This window comes from Neodiprion lecontei, chromosome 2 (assembly GCF_021901455.1).
Source record: "Neodiprion lecontei isolate iyNeoLeco1 chromosome 2, iyNeoLeco1.1, whole genome shotgun sequence".
NCBI lineage: Eukaryota > Metazoa > Arthropoda > Insecta > Hymenoptera > Diprionidae > Neodiprion > Neodiprion lecontei.
The window spans coordinates 5,289,552-5,314,014 of NC_060261.1; the positions used below are offsets into that span (position 1 = coordinate 5,289,552).

Consider the following 24,463-nt stretch of genomic DNA (forward strand, 5'->3'; position numbering starts at 1 on the left):
TTTCTTCTACAGTTTCTGACCGATTCGCCTGAAATTTTTACAATTAGTTTTTTTTTTCAACTAGTTTTCACGCATTGTCATAGAGTTTTGCCAAAATTCTCACCTGAAAGTGAGATACCCTAAATTTTGTGTTGAAAAACGGTTCATTTTTTGTCACGTTTTTAAAATATGATCGACTTTCTTTCAAAATGAAACTATTGAAAAGACCCGTACGCCAAGCTACAAATGCCTTGCGCGCAATGAATTTTCACCTTTTTACACTCTATTAAAATTGTACTTCGTGCATCAACTTGATACATTTAAATGAGGATCCAACGAGGCAAATTTACTCTGAAAAATATGTAAGAAATGCATAGCTAAAACATGTATAAGCATTTTTTACAATCTTCCTGAATGAGAAAAAAACGAACTAAAATTCCTGTAAATGTCCCCTGAATGAGAATTCACTGGAAATCGGTCGGCGTCTGGAGAGACGACGCATGGTTTTTGGCTCTGGACGAGGAAGAGGACAAGAGGACGAGGAGAGGAGGAGAAGGCGACAAGGATGGCGGTGCCAGTGGCGGGTCCCTGAATATTAAAGGGTTTCGCGCGTGAATTACGAGGCGTATTACAACGCGCCGGCACTTAATTGGCGGGCGGATAATGCACGCGCTTGTTAAACGCATTGTCAGCCTGAGTTATAGTTGGGTTCGAATTCTCCCGTCCTCTACCGCCGACGACGATAACGCACTCGACTATTAACTCGAGTACATACCTATAACCCGTTACCCGGAAGCTAACTGTAAACCCGTGCGGAATCGATCATCCGGGAATTCAATCGAGCGATTTTACTCGGCCCATCAGCTCGGTGAATAGAAGCCGGCGTTGAAATTCCCTTGAAAACTGACTTCCAAAAGCACCGACAATAATTTAATCATCTCTTACCCTTTCGGCGCCAAATTGCTATTTCCCTCTTAAGGAGCTTGGCGATTTGAAATTCAATACCTTTTTCTTAATTCCATTTTTACGAGGCGATGGAACATTCGGAATTTATTAAATTTTTACAATCTTGAGTTAGGATGATTTTTCGCAGAATTTATGAAAAAAAAAAACAACTCACTTTTTCATTTCAAATCACTTGAAATTTATTGGAAATCTATCAGATTCGTTCGTATCGAATTTAGTATTTAATATTCCTTTTCCATGCTAAATCAAATCAGTGCACAATGTTAGAAAATTTAATATTTACCGATAGCAACGTGATAAAAGAAGCGTTCGATTGTCGGTGGAATTGTGACTGAGAATATCTCAACAAGATAAATTATCGCGGAATCAGATCGAACGAATCCCCTCAGATTTTAGACCATTTCAAAGTGATTTAAAACAAATATATTCTTCTCAGCAATTTTTATAAGAAAAATCATCGTATTTCACAAACATGTGAATTCGACAGGGTCTTAATTTCGGATTATCTCGTGGTAAGCTAACAAGTGAAACAGTATCATTAACGAACACACTGAGAAAAAGAAGATTTTCATTCGGACAATAAAGTGCATCAACGTAAAGCATTAAACTTGTCAGGCTGGAGCGACGCGAGGACCTTTTAACGCATTCATTTAGCTGCAGACGTGGAAAGATAAAGGGAAACGGAGAACGGAGGTGAGGGAGAGGATAAGAGGGGGGAGTCGGGACACGAGTATACATGGGTATCTGTGCATGAATGCCTATTTACAGGCCTTGGTCAGCCCTAATGGAGGAACGAATGGCCCGAGGTTTCGGGGTACGTAGGATGGCGGAAACTCGAAGTCCCTCTGCAAGGGCTACCTGTGGTTTTACTCGGAGAATGAAAGGAGAGAAACCAAATGCCGGGTCGAGGTCCGAGCTTACGGCCGGCAGCCCTTACTTTTGACCCTCGACCCCGGCAGCAGCCGCTTTCACTCTCGACCCTGCAATGCGTAGCAGCTAGTCGACGACACGCCTTTGTTCAGCAATTCGGTTTGCCTCTGCGTTTCCACCTCTGATTCTCAGTATCTTCCTCCAATCAGTTCGTTTTATGCGTATTACAATTCGCACTGATTTGCCAATCCCAAAGAAGTGCCTGTAAAATCGCACCCACTGAGAAGAAAAGTATCCCAAGTCGACCTCTCCGATTTGATTTCTTTTGTGATATGATATGGTAAACTGAAAACTAAGCGACACGAATTTTTCTTCATCTGCCATTAAACACTCAAAGAGGGTGAAGCCACCCTTCAAACTAAGGCATGTCAAATGGCGATTTGGCGGTTTCACGCGCAAGAATATAATATTTTTTTTGACCGATCCAACTGAAAAAGTTTTCTCATAACGAGAAATGAAAAAAAAAAAAAAAAACTACTTTAATTGGAGGGTAGTTTCGCCCCTGAAATTGCTTAACGGCAGAGAGAAAAAAACACACGTGTCGCTTAGTCTTTGGTCTACTATGACATATCGGAAAAGAAATCAAATCGGAGAGATCAATCTGAGAAATTATACCTTCCGCGTAAGTTTTGTGGTGCATTATACAAGTTCTACTATGTATTTTCTCCATCAGGCAAGCTGTTGCTTATCAACATACTTTGGTTAGCATTATGATCCATAAAAGATTCCAGCATTACTTGTCTCGATGCTTACTTAAGACTCGGTGTCGAGAATGGAGCGTCTTTTGGTGCAAGGATGGATTCATGTAACACGTTGAATGAGAACAAGATGTTCTTGGTGCCAGGCACCGATTTATATATTTGCAAAACGCTTTGGTTGAAGAATATATTACAATGTGCAAGATTATATGTATAATACATGCAGAGAGGTACATGAGTGTTCGTCTATTCGCTAAATGAAATTTTCGCGACACGTTGCGTGTCTTTTTCTTTATCAAGATATCGCACATCGAGAGATAACTGTACAAGTGTAGGTATGTAACATATCTTACCTTATCGTCGTTTGATATTCTTAACTCTGTTATATATGACTAATGATTTACGATTGTCTCTAGATATGTATGCGTGCAACACTATTTGGGGAGAGTGTGCCGTCATCGGTTAAAATAATAGCGATAGCACTGATTAAGAAACTGCAAGGTAACTCACAAATCAACTGCCGATGCTAATCCTTATAATCTTCTACGCGAACAATGGGATCGGGGTGAAAAATAAACTCGTGCAGTGAAAATGAAAGTCTTGCGCGCGGGGTATCGAGTATCGGTATCAAGTTATCTTGAGCTTTTCAATGGAGACGAGAACCCTCGAGACGTCGTCCGGTAATACTTCAAGTCTGTTTTTGTAAAGGTCCAGATCCCTGACCCGTTCGACACCCTTGAAAACAGCAGCATCCAGCTGGCTTATTTTGTTATAGGAAAGATTGAGAACGGCGAGGGAATCGAGACCGAGGAAAGCTCCCTCAGGTATGTTAACGAGGTAGTTCCAGTTGAGCTTGAGCTCGTTGAGTTTTGCCAATCCCTGAAAAGCACCCGGCGCGATATCGGCGATGACGTTGTTAGATAGAATCAATTTAACGAGAGATCCAAGCTCGGAAAAGAGGCCCTTCTGAACACCGTGTATGCCGTTCCTGCTAAGATCGAGTTCCTCGAGGTGTTTCAGCCCAATGAAAGTCCCGGGATTCAGACCCTCGGAGAGTTTATTCCATGACAGATTGAGATGCGTGAGAGACCGAGTACCGACGAAGACCTCGTCGGGGAGCTGAGCGATTTGATTCCTGCTCAAATTAAGGTCCCTCAGGTTATCCAGTCGCTCAAAGGCGTTCGTCTCGACGTCGGCGATGTCGTTGTAGCACAGAACGAGTTTCTTGACTTTCACCAGTGGGCGAAAGACCCCGTCGGGTACGCAGGTCAATTGATTCCTGTTCAACTCGAGAACCTCGAGGCATTCCAGCCCCTCAAACGCTCCCGACGCGATGGTATCGAGCTTTCCCCATGACAGAGTGAGCTTAACGAGTTTCGAAAGGTTGCCAAAGACGCGCTCCTTCAGCTCGGTTATCCTAACCAGATGCAGGTCCAGCTCTCTCAGCCTTCGCAGGTTCCCAAAGGTCCCGGCGTTCACCTCGGATATCCCGTTGCACGAGAGCCTGAGGGACTCGAGGGACGCGAGGTCCTCAAAGACAGAACCGTGCAGGGTGCAGATATTGTTGTTGCTCAGATCAAGTTCCCGCAGCCTTCCAAGGCCTCGGAAAGCCTCCGGGTCCACTTGGGATATCTCGTTGTGCGATAGGTTCAGGCTCGCCAGAAACGGCGTCCCGACGAAACAGCGAGCCGGGAGTTCCTCTATCTTATTCCGGGTGAGCCGCAGCTCCCGAAGGTTCGCCAATCCGGCCAACGCGCCACCGCCGATCTGGCCGATCTTGTTACGGGACAAGAGCAAGGTGCTGACCCTCGAAAGCCCGACGAAGAGTCCCGAGGGCAACTCGGCTATCCCGTTGTCTCGCAGGTCGACGCAGTCCAGGTCGGACGGCGCCTCGGCGAAGGCGTTTACGGCTATGCGGCCGATCCCCCGGTTCTGCAGCCGCAACTCTCGGCCCCCGTCGGCCTTCCACGAAACCCGGAGAACCGATCCCTCGCGGATTTCTGCCTCCTGCACGTCCTCCGCCATCGCGGAACCGGAGACACTGCCGACCCGGGAGACCAGCGACGTTTATCGCCGCGTTTATCTCCCCAGCGTGGAACCGCGTTATCAGCTCTCATACGCCGGTTATATCGGCCTCGCCCTCGAATCACTCGCTCGAACTCTTTGTTTCCGCGAGTTTTTACCGCGCGTATCGTAATCGGCGTCGTTCAAACATATTGTTATTGAAAACGAGTGGCGGTGAAGATGAGGAAATATGAGGCGAATTTTAAATAAACCGCGAAATTTGGTTTTCCACAAACTTTACGACGTGAAAATTCGCACTCTGACAATTCGCTGTTACTTCGACTATTTATCACTTTCACTTTGTAGAATTACAATGTATAATTCGCTTTTGAAATATCCGATATTATTGTATTTTTCTATTTCCTGATCACTCGACATTTTTATTCCCACCTATTCCAACTGAGCCGGATTTTCAAATTTTACTAGCAACGCATTTTTTTTTTTTTCAACCCCAAATAGTTGCAACAATTTTCATAGTCATACATTCTGTTTTGTTTTTGCTTCATTCACTACTCCGCGTTTATCAGCACAGTGTAACAACCGACTGTATCTTTTTATACAGCATCGCAAGCCGCGCTGATAATATTATTATTGTATTGTGCAAGGGTGTTGATTGACTTAGTCATACTGTGAGAATAGTGTACAGTGGATACTCATAATTGCAGCACAAAAAGTGGAATGTATAATCTACCTCCTCTATCCACCCGGCTGAGACCTGTTGAAACTGAATTCCCGGGAAATTTGATCCAGGGTAGGGAGAAAAAATTCGAAGAGGCACTCCGGCATTCCCCTTATCGTTTTCCTGTTTAGATAGCACTTGAAACGTCGAGATTTTCAACATTGTACAGCACCGCGTCGCCTCGGTTTCTACTTAGTTATAATCTTATACGTCGAATCAAATGAGAGTATGTAGGTCAAACCGGAAGTTGTCACTTAGTTTCCTGCATCACCCATTAAACACATCGTACAATTGGGGTAAAAGCTTCTCAGCCAAAATTTGTTAACACAACTGGATATAAAAATTGAATTCACGCTGATCAGCCTGATGAGTGGCAGTAACGAAATTAAGAAGCTGATCAATCTTTCGATTTAGTAACTCAATAAAAAAAAAAATTCGTAGGACTCAAATTTTCCAGAGATTAAACGCTTAACAGCAAATCAATCAATGTACGTACATTTATCTATCGCCAATTCCAAAGTGTCGCACGTAATCAGCCGGCAGCTGTTTTTAGCCGAACGATATCTGAACAAAGATCGGGGCTGATAGCGACGAGATTTAGATGGGTATACATACGTGTAAGGGGAATGTGGGAATGTTCACAAAGGTAGAGCTGGCATCGTTTTTGGGGGTTGAATACTGGGCGGAGGAATGAAAAAAGTTTTCGGTTACGGACAGCCGGGCTCAGGGCATGCGAAAAACAATCCACGTATGTGTATTGCACACGTGATATAGCGTAGTTAAAGGGAAGTCTGGCTCCGGGATGAAACTTTGGACATACTTCAGGATCCGTGAGAGAGACGAAGCACCTTCGAAAACATTATATCTATCTCCACCTACGCGCGACATGATGATAACGAGAGAATACGCACGTGTCTCGTGACGCGAAGCGCCTCTGCAGATGGAAAAGTCTGGGAAATATTCTCGGCCGAATTCAGGGCGCGTTCAGGACCAGAAAAGGCGCGTGACTCTGGGAGGTATCGGGTCTTGAGCAAAAAAAAAAAACACTCACCAGTACCGTAATAAGGAAAGTTCTGCGCACAGATTCCAATATCGATGTATTACCAACACTGTATCCGCTTCGCAGCTCAGACGCAAACCCTTTTTTTTCGATGATCGGTAAAGTCGAACAGAGCGGGGATTACTCTCACACGAAAAAAGGGTTTGTGTCTAAGCTGTGAAGCGGCTAAAGTGCCGGTAAGACGTCGGTGTCGGGATCTGCACGCAGAATTCTCTTTATTAAGCTACTTTCAACCCTCTAAGCATTTGGCTAGGAGTATAATTTTGCGGGTCTTAATTTTTTCGCAACTCGCGATCAAAATTTACTCCCAGGCTCGAGTCTCCGATGATCGAGTCGACGATCCGAGAGTCACGATCGTGGCTTAATCTCACCGCAGCAGAGGAGTCAAGAGGGGGTTTGAGGTTGCGGTGGTTTATGTGTGTTATGTCCGCAGTTCGGGGTTTATGACTCCTGAGAGGAGCCACCACTTCAGGGTCCTGGTGCAGGTATGCGCTGTATATTTCGCGTGTTCGCCGCAACTGCGAAAGAATGGAAAAGTTTGCCAAGGATACCGTACTCAGGGGTGGTGAACAGAAGAGAACGGAACGGAAAGCGGAAGTCTGGTTGAAAGGGGTTGCCAACCTTCATTTCGGCGGCAACACTCGTCGGCTGGTTTATAATTTGCGGGACATTCTTCCCCCGGGTAATCTGGTTGATTTCGAGTTGTTTTTTTTTTTTCTTCAGCTTCTATTTTTAATTTTAACCTTCTCCATACATCTTCTCTGCTCATACTCTTTGCAGCCTCGAGTACCTAATCCACGGTTCAATTTTCACCGTTAAAGTAAAACCCCGCGGAACGATATTGATCCTCTCGACGAAGTGACGCACGACGTCGGTTAGCTCCTCGGTGGCATTAGGTTACTCTACTTTGGGCCGAGGACTGATCGCCCTCACCTTCAGCCGGGCACGTTTCGACCCCCCAGCATATCCACATCCTTCCTCCCTCCATCCCTCGGCTCGGCTTAGCTGAACCCTCGCCTGCCTTCGCCTTCCTCTTCTCGTCGCGTGGTTTTCCTGTGTGGTTGCTGCGTCTTGGAGTATATTAAAGGACGAGCTTTGTTTACGGGAAAAAATCGGTGACACCTTCGCCCCATCGACCCCAAGTCTCGCTCGTCATTCGCGGAAGTAGAACAAGAAGCACAGTATAAAAGGATGAAATCGTATCGATATTGCAATGATCCGAAAATCTCAATCGCGGAACTTCGAAGTATGGAAAAGCAAAGTGTAGCAAGTGAAAATATAAAATCTTCAGAGTACCAAGACAAAAGGTAGAATCATTGAAATTCTTACGATTCTATACTTTGTTTTTCTATATTTTACTTTTCAGCACTTTGAATCTACCATAATTCGAATTTGTACATTTTAGAATCGTCTAAAATAGATTTTTACGTTCTTTAATATCCGATATGGTGACCCTTTAATTGTGTAACCATTCTACTTTTTGACTCCATGCCAATAATCAAATACGAACGAACGAATAATGTTACATTGGAAAACTCTGTCTACTCAATTATTGATAAACCTACAAATCATACAGGATGCAGTACTAAAACACGTCTATTTCAACACAGTAATCTGTAAACTATTGCAAAATATCAGGACATGTTAATTACAAATAACAGACCTCTTGGTGCTGTTGAATGACGCTGGTCTTAATAATGGTGTTAATATATGGTGTCCCCTGATTAACAGCGTGTTTTGGATCTCATTAGTAGGGACGGCGAAAACGCGGTCGGATCAAAATGTCCACTGGTTCGAATTTGGAAAGGTACAAATTCCCGATGAGTCAACATTCCACACACGTAGTCCCAAGTTGTATAGTATAATCGACGATTTACTTTCGGAACATCGATCTTCATGAAATTGGAACCGCGGGTCAGAATTTGGACCATTTGATCCGACGAGATTCGACGCAATGCAATCACCCCGAATGGTCGACCATTCGAAATTTGCATCCGGAAGGCACGTAAAACTCGAGGAAAAAAACAAGCAGTGCAAATAATGCTTTGGAAATGATCACGCTACACAAAATCAAGATTCCACCTCACAGTTACTCTTTGCTTCATCTCGCTGTGTCGGCCCGAATCCTCCTGCAGAAATTGGGATCTCCGAGAGTGAATTGGCGCCATCGAAGCGCAACTTCGCTTAGGCTAAGAGATAATTTGGCAGTGGGAAATTGGGCTGCGACGATTAGAGCGCGGTTCGCGGCGGTATGTCACTGAAGAAGCGAGAGCAGCGGGGCTCAGGTTCAGGAAGTAGTTCACGGGGGTTATATGAGCCACTTATCGCTGAGCTGCTCGATCCCTTCATCCGGGTTATGCCTAAATCACGATCCTTAAACCGTGCGACCAATCTCTTCGCAGTTCTCTCTCTTGATGGGGCATCAAGACACCGTAAATGTCAACCGGCTCCCCCCTCCGGTGGTTTAATGCTTGCATTTCGCTCACCGCATTGTCGAGAAAAAGAATTTCGAAGCGCCGGCTTCCTCGCACGAAAAGTCAAAACCGTGGTTTCGAGTCACTAAAATCCGAACAAACGAATGTTACATGGGGTCATTTTTGGAAGCTGCGATTTTCGTTTATCTCTTCTCTACCACTTATAATATCGACAAGAACCCCCCGGCAACTTTATGGAAATTGGCTGGATTTTCAGTATATTGTAGTAAATATCCTTCCGATCAAAATTTCTCATCGACACAAGTCTCAAAAATCAGTACTTTCCAAAGTAGAGGCTTCGGAAGAAAGGTGTCCAGATTTTTTGATATCTACGGATTTCGTGATTTTCATGAATTATGAAGCTTCAAGGGGAATTTAAATCGAACAAATCACTCGAACAACTGTATGGTTGATTCTTAAAGATAGGAAGGACGCTGTGATTGATTACATAGATGCATCGATTCCATCCATGAACTCGCTGGTTTACCGGAAGAATGTGCAACGTCAGATTTTGCGTAAAGAAAGAGACTCTCAGACTCAGTTTTAAACATGTGCGGAGTCTCTGCCAATCGGCGGCGCAGTTCAAGCGATACATTCGACTTCAAGTCCCTCTTGAAGCTTTGTAATTCATAAAAATGACGAAATCCATAGATATAAAAAAATCTGGACACCTTTCTTTCGAAGCTAAGTATATTTCGGAAACTAATGATTTTTTGGACTAGTGTCTACACTGTGAAAAATTTCATTTGTTACAGTAGCTAGAAAAATTGAGTCAAACAGGTATCGTTAAAAAAACTGTTTGAATATTGTTGGAATTAGGAAAAACGAGGTACGGCTAACCATTTTGCGCTGTCGTCGATCCTTTTTTGGTAATTGCAACGCAAAATCAGTTTCTGAGGATTACTCTACTTTTTTAGTTGAACAAGGCTTTAACGTCAATTTATCGTTGCACAAGCGTTAAATTTTCGCAACAGTTGCACGAAAATACAGTAACAGCGATCGTAATGAGAAAGAATAGTAACGGATACTAGACTTCCCGGTAACAGATGGAAGACTAATTTTCATTTTGTACCGAGAACTATATTTTTCGATTGTGGTAAACAATGAAATGAGTTAAGGACTGAACGGAAACCGGAACTAAAAATTTCTCTCAGTGCATGAGAGCTTTTCGGATCGGGAAGATATGTACCGTAACATACCGGTAAATCCAGCCAACATGGATTTTTTTCAGGATTCTGCGAGGTCCTTTCGCGCTACAGCGAATTCGTTCGTCACGTTACAACAAATTCATGAAAATCCGAACTCCCGACGATTTGACGATCCGATCAAGAACCTTCGATTCCTGCTCCGCCGCATTGTTCGCTTCCCTTTAAATGTCGCCAAAGGCTAGGTTTGACTATACCTGCGGCATCCCGAGGCAACCGCGAAAGGGTCCGTCGGCTCTGCGGGATGGCGAAGGATCGGAGAGAGGGTAGAAGGTGCTCCTTACACTTGCCAAAGTTGTTAAGTGGTTAAGATTTGAGGGAAGCCCAGCCCAGCTCAACTCGACTACATCTCGAGCCGAATCTTAATCGGATAGTTCGTATTATGTAGATTGGAGCATTATATTCCCAACGGTCCAAGATCGGCGAGACCAAATTTTGAAAATTGCGTTTCCGCGGCCAAGTTTTTACCGCGGGACGAAAGTTTCGGTCGAGTGGTAAGAATAAAAAAGTCTAACTACCGTAGCGGAAAGGCGATTTGGAGTTTCCCTTTCTTCGGGAAAATTGGAAATCGGGTTTGCGCGCGGACTTCGCTTCGGACGTCCTTCATCGCCTTCCTTCGAATCTCCTTCGCGGATTTTCGCGTCCGGTGAAAACGGCCTCTTCGCTGCGGGGAAACAAATCCGCGTTTTACGGTCCGACGGATTCTGCCAGCGGAAGAAGGAAGAAAAGCAAATCCAAAGGATGCAGGTCTTGCTGCAAGATCCTTCGGCTCAGTCTGATCCTGTTACCTACCATCCTTCCGCGTACGCGTCCTCCACTGGCGTCGGCACTGCGCTCTCTTTGTTTCGAAGAAATCGTCACCGACAGGCTCTGTTTTCTCATATTTTCACGTCGCTAAACATCGGCTGAAACCCGGGAGCCGTTCGTCCCTGAAATCGGAGGCTGCGTCTCTTTCGTGCTGATATCTTTCCTTTTTTGTTTTTGAAAAATTCATGGAATCGACGGAAGCTTCCCGAAATCGTGAAACGCTGATCCTTTATCGGTATCTAATATATTATTCTCAGAAGGTACGATGCGGAAACTCGAATTCAAAATTGCACGCTCCGTAACTGAGCCGTGAGGAAGTGGCAGAAATGAATCTGGATAATCGTTGAGAAAATACGGTACCTCGTACACGAATCAAGAGTCCATCGACCGAATTGATATACGGAAAGCGTCTTCGCCGGGAGTAAAACCGTTTCTATACGAGCCGGGTAGAGTGGAGTATTGATCTGTGAAGCTCATCACCTGGTGCCTGCAGCTTTCGCCAAAGAGAATTTGGGGGAGTCGAAGACATTTTTCTTCCACCCTTATTTCGGGAGACTTGCCAAGAGGGCGAAAAAGAAAACAGATCCGCGCAGGAGAGAATTGGAAAAAATTCACCTGTCCTTTTTCTGCGTCAGTTATACCTGCTGATGTACGAAATTCACTTTCAACCCTGAACTCGATGGTTTCCTTCAAGCTGTGAAATTTGCTGCACTGAGAAAAATTCCATTTGTTACGGTCACTGGAAATATTCAATAAAACAAGTATCGTTAAAAAAAACTGTTCGAATATTGTTGAAATTACGAAAAACGAGGTACGCCTAACCATTTTGCGTTATTGTCGATCTTTTTTTGGTTGTTGCAACGCAAAATCAGTTTCTGAGGTTTACTCTACTTTTTTAGTTAAACAAGTCTTTAACGTCAATTTATTCTTGCACAAGAGTGAAATTTTCGCAACAGTTGCAAGAAAATATAGCAACAGTGATAGTAATGAGAAAGAATAGTACTAGAAAACTAATTTGCATTTTCTACCTAGAACTATATTTTTCGATCGTGGTAAAAAATGAAAATAGTCAAGAACTGAGCGGTAACCGGAACTAAAAATTTCTCTCAGTGTGGCGAAAAGATCGTTGACGTTACTGCGGTAAGTATCCAATCAGAGAACAGCGATTCAGCTGCTGGAAATTTGGCACGAAAATAATTTTGAGGGGGGAGGGATGGTGATAAACGAGCCGGCCTCGTAAACCGGGGATATTTTTCTGATCTCCAGACAAAAGTATAATACGGCGAGCCGGTATATTTCACGGGGGTAAGTATAGTGTCCGTCGGCTGTAAAACGGTGCGAGAAAATTTATCGGAACTATGATCGTAAAATATAGAAGGAAACATCCGTTGCTTAGCCAAACGTCACTCGTAAAGAGTATGAACGGTGAAAGCCAGTTTCACCGATAAAATACAACTCGGACATTTTTATTCCGGACGCGCTGAGCAGTTTTTCTATCCTTCCTTTCCCAGCAATTTTCACCAAACGTGGAACGGATTCGACAGCTGCGTTAAAGACTTTAGATCGGAATTTCGTCGGAGAAAGTTTCACCTGTTTCTTTTTTTTTTGAGGCAGGGTTGAAGAATTTGGATTTTCCGGAAGCGCCTAATTCCGAATTATTCAACGGCGAAAGTTGAAGTAAAGAAAACAAACTTTGAAGAAACAACAAAGTTTCGAATGGTCGAACGGCCGACGGCTCAAAGCTCCGAAATGCAAAATTACGAAAATTCAAGTTACGATTGAGCAAAGTTCCGAAAATTGAAGTTCCGATAGAGAAAAATTCCGAAAAATAAAGTTTAGTTTACTCAACGAGTGGGTGTAAAAAATGAGAAAAACCAAAAATCGTAATGACCAGGATTCCGAAAATAAAAATATCGAAAATCCAAAACAAAGAACGATCAAAGAGGTGAAATTTCACGAAGACAGAAATTCACGGAACTGAAAATCTTGGATGATTTAAATTTTCTCGTTTCCGCAGGTTCGGAAGTTTGATTTGTCGAAGTTACACGTTTTCGGCATCTTGTCCTTTCGGAATTTTGAGCGTCGTGTTTTGGACCATTCGAAACTTTCACGTTTCATCAAAGTTTGATTTCTTTACTTTAAGTCTCACGACCAAAAATTCGGAATCTCATCCGCGCCCCTTTGTTCAGCGACTCGCCCAATTACGGGAAATCCGATTTTTGAACATTTTTTGATACCGAATAATTACGGGTGCCGGTCCATTTTCCTTCGCATTGAGTTAAAGGCAACTTGTAGAAAAGTCGGTTCTAATCAAACTCGGCAAATTACGCAAGTCTCTTCTAATCTCGAAGCCATCAATTTCCGTCGCTCCCTCGTCAGCGTAAGATTCGTGAATCACCGTGGACGGCCTGCATATCCAGAACCGATCGCACCGTTAATAATTAACAAATTCACCTCACAACGCGAAACTTCAACAATCTCGAAAAGGTCTTCAACCTTGACTCTGAACAGTGAAGTGCGCGTAATCAAACGAAACGTGTAAATTTGAAGTGATAAAATAAGTCCAAATTTCTCGACAGACACCTACGCAAAATTTTCTGCAATTTGTAAAGTCAACGAGCGTTGGTAATTTCTCTTGTCTTTCAGGGCGAAACGAGCATGCAGAGACGTCAATTCTCCGAACATTCAAAGTCTGCCCTCGGGGAAGAGGTTTGCCGTTTTCCTAACCGAATTTTAACGCCCGTCGCGTGTGTACTTAGACCTGCGATAAATTGTCGCTTTCTACGGCAGCTGAGAGACGAGGGTTGGTGGTTCCATTTCCCATTTCATCCCGACTCCTTTATACCGAATCCGCTCTACCAACGCCGCCAGTTTCCTGAGTTTATTTAATACGCCCCCACCTCCCCCCCTTTCGCAACTCTGTTTTCATATTTTTCACCTAAAAGCATTTGTCCAACGCCAATTGGGTCTTCCGAATGTCATAATACCCGCCCACCGTCGCCTAGCCGAGGCTTTTTAATAAAAAAAAAAACTCAATTTAAAAGCCATGGTTATAACTTTTTGTGTAATTCCACTTGTTTCAAACTGGAATCGCGGTATTGTTTTATCAGTTTCTGAAAACTTTCAATTATACATTCATTGTCGAACTTTCCACGCCACAAGCGAAAAAATTGAAATCATATTTTACGAACATTAGCTTCTGATCCGACAAAATTAAACGAACAGTTCATTTTCAATATCGAAAAAGAAGAAAAAAAATAAATGAACAACGATTCTGTTATCCTCAGTCACACTTTTTTGAACATTTTACAGGACCGCACAATTTATCTTCTTTTTAGAACTTTCCTGACTCCAGAAAATTTACGCTCGACGTTACAGGCGTCATTGAGACGTCTCACATTCCAAAACGTAAACCAAACTACCAATTAAACTGCATAAAAAGTACAACGATTCAATCAAGCCTGATTCAAAAGCTGACCGACAAACGACCGATCGTCTCGCGTATATTTGTGCTCGGTACGCCGTTCCTCTCAGCAATGAATCGAGAACAAGACCAGCGAGTAAGACTCGTCACCATAGCAAAGCGAGCATTGTTATGTATGGATGAAAGTCGTTAACCCCACTCCATAAACCGCCCGGCAAACGCTCAGCCTTCAGACTTATCAGTTGTGAGAGTTGAGTCTTGACGCGAGGAAGTGTTATTTCCATTTCGTTCAGCGGTCGGTTCGCGGCTACAGCATTTCCAAGAGCAAGTAAGTCGTTTCAAGTGTGTCTTCTTTGCGGTGAACCAAACGCGAGAGTTCATCTCGACTGATAAGGTTTCACCTCCCGAGTCCTATCAGAATCTTGAGAGAGCTGTTTCTCATAATTGGATCCCTTGCGGACGTTAACGTCCTGTTATAAACTATTCTGGCACTCGGTGTGATACTCCTCTCATGTTAGAGCCTGTTTTATGTTTCGAGCTCCTCAGAAAGTACTGCAATATTGTCTGGTTTGGTGATAATATTATTCTACTTGCTCGGAATAATTATATGCGATAAGGAACCAAGGTTTCGAAAGTATAATAATTCGAATAGTAATGCGTTATCTCTTACCAAAATAATAAACAATGCCCCAAACCTAAGATCTTCAATCACCCGAAAAATTAAATAACACAACTGATGATTGTCAGAGTATGAAAAATGAATTTGAATCACAATAATTATTACCAAAGTAATGAGTAATGGATTGAAATCGAAGATGGTGACATTTGGACGCTGGGTAGATTTATTTGGACAGCTCCATATGTAGTTACTAAAATATTATTTTAAGTTGAAGTAAGTTCCTTATTTTTCAAGTTTATGGAAAAAAACAAAACAAGGTTGAAAACAAACTGTAAAAGTCATTAGAAGTAAGAGAATTAAATTTAAGTGTCGTGACAAATTGAATAATATGAACACAATACTTACCATTATACTTCGTAAGATTCGACATAAATGTATGAAAATAAATCTTCCCTATATTTTTTACCATCAATAATTGTGTCTACGATTCATCGCTTTTAATTTAGAGATGATTCTTAACGCCAGGAAAATAAACTCGACCAATTCCAGCTATTAAATATTACACGATTAACACTTCAATTTGGTATTACTACTCACACGTCGATCAATCTAAATATCGAAATCAAATTCAAGTATTGATCTTAATATTCAATGAATGAAATTTCACATTCTATGGTAGAGGTCTTGAGGCTATAGAGGACCAATAGAAATTTCAAATATGTGCTACTTTAAACCTAAACGTGGAAGAAAGGGAAATATCGGCCAAGATTAGGTCTAGAATAGATTCTCCTTTCAACACAAAGTTAGTCCACCACTTGTCCTACTACGACCTACCAAACGTTGGATTTGTAGGCGAACACGAGGGTCTAAATTTCGACTCGGGCTGACACGGTTGTGTAAACAGCTGATCAGTGTTTACGAATCAACCGGCAGCGAACTCTTGTAATAAAGATGAATTAACCGAAAGTTAGGAAAGTAGAAAGGGACGGTTTGAATAACATCTTTGAACAACGTTCATACTTCGTAACAGGAATGAAATTTGAACAAATTCGAATGACGCGCAATTAGTTAATATACCAACGATGTCAGAAAACGTTTTGTAACTTTGATGTTTTTTGTCCAATTCAACTGCTTTGATGTGCTCACTTTGGCAGCTGACCGCAGAAATTCCCTTGTAAGACTCGAGTGCGAATGATTGAACCTTGACGTCAATTCGCAAGCATAATTTCTCGTTCTCCAGGCGATACTCCAGGCGCTCTAATTCCGATGAATCGATGGCGAGGAAAGACGGCCGTGGTGACTGGAGCGGCGTCTGGGATCGGTTTGGCGATTACCGAGAGACTAATCGAGGAGGGAATGAACGTTGCTGCCTTTGACATCCAGTACCAACGTCTGAGAGACAGGGAAATAGAGATGAGAAGTAGAGGGGAGTCGGAAGGTCGGGGTAAACTTTTCCCGGTCAAGTGCGACTTGACGAACGAGAGGGACATCCTTGCTGGGTTTGAATGGGTGGCGGAGAACCTGGGAGGAGTCGACGTCGTCGTCAACAACGCCGGGATCACCCACTACTCGAAAGTGATCGGTATTCGTTTATCAATTATCGAACTGTTGTTCTTAGTTGGGAACGTTGATGGGATTAAGAGGGTTTGTCGTACGAATGAATATAAGACGGCCGTAAAAGCGGATGAATTTCCAGAACTTACCTCTTAACCAGTAATTATTCAATTCGATTTGGTTCATTTACATATTTCTTTCTTTTATCACGCAGAATGATTTACGCTCAGCGTCCCATCTTTTTTTCAGTTTTATATAAGCTGCTTTTTTGGTAACAACTGGCAAGTTTTTTGGTTCCACGTGGCCCGTGAAATATTTTTTAGTCCAGAACAAATATGAAATTTATTTATTTATTTAGTGCGAAAATAGCACATGTAAACAAATGGTCGAAATTTGTACTTTTTTAAGAAAAAAATTATTTTCTCTTAACCTGGAAGTCAATTTTTACACAAACTTAATAAGCGCGAAAAAAAATTTTCCTTCTATTGGTTTTGGTTGTCCGCCGTTATGAAATTTTGAATTTCGAGTTCAGATTCGTAATTAGCGACCCAAAGCGCCCGTAAATGAAAAATTTCACGTGAATTGCATGTAAGAAAAAATGCATGCATGAAAGGGTTAATAGGAAGAATAATTGTTATTGACGATAACTCGTCAACCACACTAAAAGAAATTTTTAGTTCCGGTTACCGCTCAGTCCTTTAACTATTTTCATTTTTTACCACAATTTAAAAATATAGTTCTAGGTATAAAATGAAAATTAGTTTTCTAGCTGTTACCGGAAAGTCTAGTATCCGTTACTATTCTTTATCACTACGATCACTGTTGCTATATTTTCTTGCAACTGTTGCGAAAATTTAACGCTCGTGCAACGATAAATTGACGTTAAAGCCTTGTTTAACTAAAAAAGTAGAGTGAACCTCAGAAACTGATTCAGCGTTGCAATAACCAAAAAAGGATAGACGATAGCGCAAAATGGTTAGGCGTACCTCGTTTTTCGTAATTCCAACAATATTCAAACAGTTTTTTTAACGATACGTGTTTTACTCAATTTTTCTAGTTACTGTAACAAATGAAATCTTTCTCACTACATGTTTTACTTCAAGTTTGGAGACATGCTTGTACAGCTTATCCTCCTTACCACCATTCCGTTTTTCTTCTAAATTTATTCTATGTTTTTTGTTCGTAAGAAAAAACAAGTCGAAAGTTGCGGCCAAAAAATCTTTGTTGAAAAACTAAAAAACACAAAAACACCTTTCGAAGATGGAATCAAATGTGTTCCAGTATTCGTGCAGGGTCATGTGAATCTGTATTTTTCAGAAAGCGACACCGACGTATTCAGGCGGATGCTGGACGTGAACGTCTTGGCAGTCGCCATTTGCACGAGAGAATCTGTGTCGTCGATGCGCGCCAGGAACGTCGAAGGCCACGTCTTCAACATCAACAGGTCAGAAGCCCGATCACCTCTTATTTTAGGATCGTCACCTCCGAAGTCTCCTCCACCATATGCGTAATAATACATCCTTCAGCATTCTGGGCCACGAAATTCCCGAAGGCGTTCTTCACCGGGGCTGGAACTTGTATCCCAGTTGCAAGCACGCCACGGTAGCGATGTCCAGCATTGTGCGCCGGGAGCTGATCGACGTCAAGGCCAAAGTCAGGATGACCGTGAGTATGGTTGGGATTTTCCCTAAGGATCTCGGGAATTTCACCCGCAATTATATTCCCCTTTAAGAGCGTTAGTCCGGGGCTTGTCAAGACGGAGATAACGTCCGGCACTCCGGAACTGAGCAACTTGTTCGAAAGAATTCCGACTCTCGAGCCAGCTGACGTGGCTGACGCGGTTGCCTACGCTTTGGGCACTCGGCCGGAAGTCCAGGTAGAGAAAGGTTCAATTTATTTACATTTAACTGACGATTCTATTGAAACGGGTATCGCTGCAATGACAGTTTAAATGTTGTTGATATGTTGCAAGCAAATTTGGTACACGTTACTATTTGAGGTGACTTATCGGTGTCCGTACTGCATTTTCTAGTCATTGCAACATTTCTGTTGTTTGTCTACTTCGCTACATTTTCATTTTAATCAAACAAAGCTTGAACGTTAATTTATTGCCACGCCAACTTCAAATTGTCCCAGCTACGTATGAACAAATATCGTACAACTCACCGTTATCTAAAATAATAGTAGCATGTATCAGGGCTGTGTGATTAATCGATTAATCGAGTTTTCCAATCGGTTTATGAATGGAAACCGTCGATTAATCGATGAATTGGGAAAACGGTTAATCGAAAAACTCAATTAATCGATTAACCGATGAATCACACAGCAGTCGTACGTCTACTAACTTTTCTAATCGCAATGACAAAAATCATTTTTATATCGTAGATAAATCTGTATTCGATTACGGCAAAAACTGAAAGTATTAAAAAAAAAAACAACTTTTCGTCAACCACAACTGAAAATTTTTCTCCCAGGTCACCGAATTAACCATCAGACGCACCGGAGAACCGTGAAGTAATTGCTGAGCGACGGTTTGTCCGAGTTCCGGAAGTGTACTATTTCCGAGAATAAAGTGAAACCTAGGCCGAGTAACGCGGTGGATTCTAATTCTCTGACGCTCCTGTCAATTTCCTTCTCTCTCGTAACACTTTTGAATATTTATTTGAACACCGATACACCTTACGCGAGATATTTGGTCCACGATTCTTGCGGGAAGATCGTTTGTACGTCAAAGAAAACGGGGGAGTCTTTAGCGGAGATTTTTCTCGACTCGCGTTGAGAGCCTTACATGACTCACGGCACCGCGAAAGGAACATAAAAGGGATCGCAAAAAATTCACGGGCACGAGGGATACGTAAAGGAAATATAAGTATACAGTCGAGCCGAAAAACGCAGGACAAAGGGATTTAAGGAACCCTGGAGGGCCGGGAGGAGAGAGTGAAACGCATTCACCCTCACCCCTCACCCTCCCCCCCCCTCCCTCCCCGCCGGAGAAAAATGATCCAGATAATATTACCCAGATCTCCTTTCATCCGGCGCACGTGACGACGACGCGTGTGCCGCGTTCGTTCGCTGTGTACATTTCATTATCGCTCCTTCGCTTTCTTTATTTGACTTTTTCGCGATATTCCCCACTCTGATTATTGTTTGTTTTATATATTAATCAGATCGCGGCTCGAAGACCTAGCCTGCGGATACGTGGTGAAATTACAGCCTCTTATAACATCTGCCTTGTCTTGGGTCCGCCTCGTAAACTCTCTTCTACCCTTATTACACCTACAACGCGATGCCCGTCGCATTGATGAGATTAAGCATCGGTAACCGCTGCATCCATCCCCTGATATCGCCGGGTCGTTCAAGTCGCCCTCTCTTTTCAAATATACCGTTTATATGTAGAAGTTTCTCCCCTGGTACGAATTATTTTCGACGATTTTCTACGAATTTTGTGGAGAAATCGGGACATTTCGTACAATATTGTGCTAAAAATAGTTTTCATGAAAAATTGTAGTTATGCATAGTTTCTCGTAAAAACTTGTTGATTTTCATGAAAATTTGTGTTTTTTTTTAGCTACTCCATGTTTTAACGAAAATTAACAACTCTTTGCGAAAAAACTATGCATGTTTACAATTTTGTAAGAAATATGTAATACGAAATGTTTTAATTTCTGTAAAAATTCGTAGTAGTAGAAATTTTCATCAGGATCGGCTGTGAAACCAGCGTGATTTTCGAAAGCTACTCCACGATTGTACCTTCGAGCGCATGTTTAATCGTAAAGCGTAACGACTGTGAAAATGTACATATTTGTATATTTTTATTTACTTATTTATTTTTCATCTTCTCTAAACTTTTAATACTTTTATATACCCTGAAACACTTTAACGGCACTGCGTTTTATAATTTTTATTGTCTTTCGTTTACATATTTTTACTTACTTTTGTGATCACTGACACGTTGTCACTTTTATTCCTTGTACATCAGATGATGGTCATATTATGGTCTTGGCCAAGCTGTAATTTGTGTTATCACAGACTGCTTGAACTTTGAATCATGAACCTCCACTCTGGAAATGTCATTAGTCCGATATTAATAAACTTCTCCCTCTCTCTCTCTCTCTGTCTCTTCCACGTGCGCCCTTCCGCAAGCCACTCATTTCGGCTTGCTCTCTGCTTCTGCCTCGCTCTTTTCTGCGCTTTTCCTGCCTCTATCCAGCTGCTGGCAGGCCAAAATAAACTGTCACCGTACGCCTGAATTCTCGTGCTCTCTCTCACCCACCAACTTCGTCACGTCGCTCCGCTGGTGGCTTTATCTCCGTAATGTTGTTAGTACTTCTCTACTATGCATACAAATCGCTTATACCACGGGTCAATTATAGCGAGATGGACAACCGGATTTATCACTGATTCTATATCCTATATAGGTAAACCAAAAAGCGGAGATATGGTTTGAATGAGAATAAAAATTCTTGATCGATCTAACGATTTCGACGACGTTGCAAATATTACAAATGGTATATTTCGGCTCGCCGTGCATCGATCGTATTGACATAGGGCTTGATTGAAAGCTCTTGAAATATATAAGCGTATAAAACTTGTCAAATGTCGGAGTTTAACGTGAGAGGGGATAAATATGTGATATAATATTTTCACCTGGTTAAAAAAAAAATCTCCCAAAATGACTTTAATGAAGGGATTGTTCTCCAGTACGCTGGAAACTTGAACTTTTACCAAAAAAAACTGTGTTCCAAATTTTATAAAAAAAAAAAAAAAAAAAAAAAAAACCTCCAAATCTCACTGGAAAAATTGAATATCCAGCGGTCGCTGAATACCGACACAAAATCATATAAATCATACGTAATTACAGTCGCCCCGACAATCGCCCTCTATATTTATTCCTACTCGATATGATTGAGCAATAACAACCCCTAAAAAAATGAATTGATTCCATTTAAATTTCGTGTGTACTGAGGGATGTCGAGTTGGAGTAAGTATGAGGTGTAAGAGCCGGGGGTAGTTGACATTTTTTTACATTTCGACGAAATAATTTCGATTGAAGCCGTAATTAGAAAGAGAGAGCAGCAGCTGGGGCCGGACCTCTCACTCTAATCGTACACTTGGCGGGAGAAACATATTTATACAAGTATACCTCCCCGCTTGCCTTATTCTTTTCATCTCTTTCTAATTACGAAAAATAAATATCTATCTCTCTCATCACCCTTACAACAAACTGCCGCCGCGGTTGCTTTTATTCCTCCCTTTGTTTTTTTCCCAGAGAACCTTCTTCTTCCACTTCATTAGATTTCGGAGAAACAAGAGAGGGGCAGATGCGATATTGATTTCAAATTCCACTTTTTTTTTTTTATTCGCATTATATCGTGGAAAGAGAAAAAAAATTAAGAACAGAAAAGAATAGGAGAAAAGAAGTCGTCTATCGGATTCTGGCTTCAATATTTTCGGAAGAACTTTTCCACGGTTCTGTATGGTTGGATCTCATCTTATTGCATCGGTGTTAAGGCGGGCAAAGAAAGAACGTGCTGTATGTGGAGGTGTATGGAAGAGGATAAAAAGTGGTAAAAATGGAGGGAGAGGAAAAAGGAAGAAGCAAAAAATAAATAAAGGACGTATACCTTTAAGCGGGTAACCAGAACAACGGGCTATATCGGTGAAACGCGGTGGAATAACACCCTAATTTATGGTCGTCACACAATAACCATCATAAATTGCATCTGAGCCCACCAACCAACGAAACGAGCGACCGAACGAACGAACGAACGAATGAACGAGCGAAGGGCGAGGAACAGCTCGCGATAGTCGCGATCGCCTATATTTTACATCACGAGCGAGGAGCCCGATGTACAAAACCGGGGCATAATTTATCTGTTTTCAAATATACGCTACGATAAATTTGCATATTTTAATATAAATTCCCGACTACCGAAGAGTGGATGTGTATAGGAATTTTTATCGATCCTTGCATTTTTATTTTATTTTTATTTGTTTTTTTTTCAATACTTTTCCATCTTGTCGGTAGAGGGTCGTATCTCCTGTAGTAAACATACACCGTCGAATCATATTTGACTTGTATTGTTCGTGAAATATTAAGTCAAGTATTTCAAGCAGACGTGAACAATCTTTTCGAACCTCCAAAAATCGCAAAGAAGTTCTGGTTAAACGGTTGAAATTTACGTTTACTTTTGTAGAAAAATTTCAATTTATTCATATTCTCGCAAGTGTTGATCCTGGAATGTTCAAAACGTGTTAATACTTAAATAATGATACCTTTGGTAACTTGCACATACCGGTGGACAGTTTCTCTGAGTTGAATTTTTCTATGAGTTCCAAACCGAAGATACAAGAATGAAGAAAATATGAGAAACTTTTTAATTTGCTCAATTTGTAAGTAAAGACGAGAAAGAAATAGATGGTGTATTTTTGTTGATACGCATGTGATTAATAACATTTCGTATTTGATAAATGTTGCAAAATTTATTTTACATCAGCGTATAATTTGAACGTCAATTAATAATCGTTATTCGAAAACATACACTAACACCAGTCATACATTAATTATCTCGTTTTACACTCGTGGAAATTATTAATTTTTCGTGTAATTAGATCTTACCATAAGAGAGCCAGCCTGAGGCAATTTGGTGTTGGTTGACGGTAAGATGAGACGTTGGTATAGGTGTTGCGTCGATAACTCTACGTTTTCTATCTTCGTCTGAAGCGTGAGATAAGAAAGGACAAGGCATTGACATCAGTATATCAGTGAGCATTCCGGCATTGCAGAATGCATATTTACTGGCTATTCTTTGAAATGTCGGTAACTTACTATTCGATCTTATCGATCCACGCGCTGTCTTAATGCTCAAAAATGCCCGACTCCTAAATTTCACGCAATTTACGCCAAATAGCAATATCCTAAACCTAAACCTAATGGATAAACATGATGGATTAAGGTTTAATTGGATGAACGAAGCTTAAATTAGTATAAATAAATTATCAAATGAATTATGATAACGTCCACTGAGGGATGATAGTTGACGAGAGGGTTGACATGTCTGACTCACAATCAGTGATTGAGGTTAATATGTGATTCCATTCGATAAGACAAAGATTCAAATACAAAAAAAAGGTAAGGCGAGCTTTTTTCCTTTGAACTTTCGTTTCATTCTGTTCACTTCACTCCTTCATTTTTATTATTAAATTTCAATATTGATTGTTCCTACTCCATTGATTAAATTTTCACTACTCAACTTTTCGATTTTAACTCAACTGTTCTTTTTCTCGTTTTGCAGTTTTCTTTGGCTCCCTCTAATTCTTTCTCAACCAACTCTACTCTCTCGTTGCCAAATCCGTTCGGTTCTGCACTCTTCGACACTCTGACTTCCAAGAAACATAGGAATCACATCGTATCTTATCCTCATCTTTAAGGAGCAAATTTGCATATATCCTGACCTGAAATCGGCAAAAGAGAACCCTTCAATTCACCGCTAAATTCATGCCACATCTGTCAGTATAAGAGTCGCTGAATTGCTGCACATGTACATTATCGTACATGTGGATTTGCCCGCATGAACACATTGAGCAGACTTTGCTCGCACGTATTCAGGAGCGAGTGGCTCAAATGAGCATGCTTACGTTGGCAGTGTTCCGCTAATGAACCAGGTGTGGTAGCTCAGCCATTCTCAGCTTGTAGGGAATGGGTTTACCTCCCACCTTCACCCAGAAACCCGGCAATCCCTTTCCTCCCCGATCCTCGGTCGCAAATATAGAAGCCGCAGAACTCCGGACCGAGATCTCGCCCGAACCTTATTGCGCCAGGAAACTGCACTGAATTCTTGAGCTGATTGTGAGCTCATAGAAACTGCTGCCAGACCGAGCTGCACACCACGTAGCGGGTCCCGCAGACATGGAATACCGCTCAACTCACTTCTCCGCAATGTAGGACTGCCTCAAATTGCCTGTAATCCCGTTCAATCAATTTCAACGAAGAACATACCTTTC

The 24,463-nt window shown here is 41.9% G+C and overlaps 2 protein-coding genes across 4 annotated transcripts; one reads left to right on the plus strand and one right to left on the minus strand.

The window, feature by feature from the left end:
* Positions 1-2,693: 2,693 nt before the first annotated feature.
* LOC107224221 (insulin-like growth factor-binding protein complex acid labile subunit) lies at positions 2,694-4,628 on the minus strand. Its single transcript, XM_015664195.2, has one exon. The coding sequence runs from the start codon at positions 4,596-4,598 to the stop codon at positions 3,201-3,203; it is 1,398 nt and encodes a 465-aa protein (XP_015519681.1). The 5' UTR covers positions 4,599-4,628; the 3' UTR covers positions 2,694-3,200.
* A 9,901-nt stretch (positions 4,629-14,529) lies between these two features.
* Positions 14,530-22,387, plus strand: LOC107224227 (farnesol dehydrogenase). 3 transcript variants are annotated; one of them, XM_046731688.1, is made up of 6 exons: positions 14,530-14,614; positions 16,146-16,487; positions 17,777-17,903; positions 17,986-18,124; positions 18,192-18,335; positions 21,729-22,385. In XM_046731688.1, the coding sequence occupies exons 2-6, from the start codon at positions 16,172-16,174 to the stop codon at positions 21,867-21,869; spliced, it is 867 nt and encodes a 288-aa protein (XP_046587644.1). In that variant the 5' UTR covers positions 14,530-14,614; positions 16,146-16,171; the 3' UTR covers positions 21,870-22,385. The 3 variants fall into 3 exon arrangements, with proteins under 3 accessions (XP_046587644.1, XP_015519691.1, XP_046587645.1); XM_015664205.2 differs by lacking the exon at positions 21,729-22,385 and adding an exon at positions 18,934-21,536; XM_046731689.1 differs by lacking the exon at positions 18,192-18,335 and having other exon boundaries at positions 21,729-22,387.
* The last annotated feature ends 2,076 nt before the right edge of the window (positions 22,388-24,463 follow it).

Excerpts from the sequence above, each read along its gene's own strand:
- LOC107224227 (XM_046731688.1), top strand. The coding sequence starts at position 16,172 with ATGAATCGATGGCGAGGAAAGACGGCCGTGGTGACTGGAGCGGCGTCT. Across the intron at positions 16,488-17,776 it reads CCACTACTCGAAAGTGATCG|AAAGCGACACCGACGTATTC; the intron begins GTATTCGTTTAT and ends TGTATTTTTCAG. Across the intron at positions 18,336-21,728 it reads GCACTCGGCCGGAAGTCCAG|AGAACCTTCTTCTTCCACTT; the intron begins GTAGAGAAAGGT and ends TTTTTTTCCCAG.
- LOC107224221 (XM_015664195.2), bottom strand. The coding sequence starts at position 4,598 with ATGGCGGAGGACGTGCAGGAGGCAGAAATCCGCGAGGGATCGGTTCTC.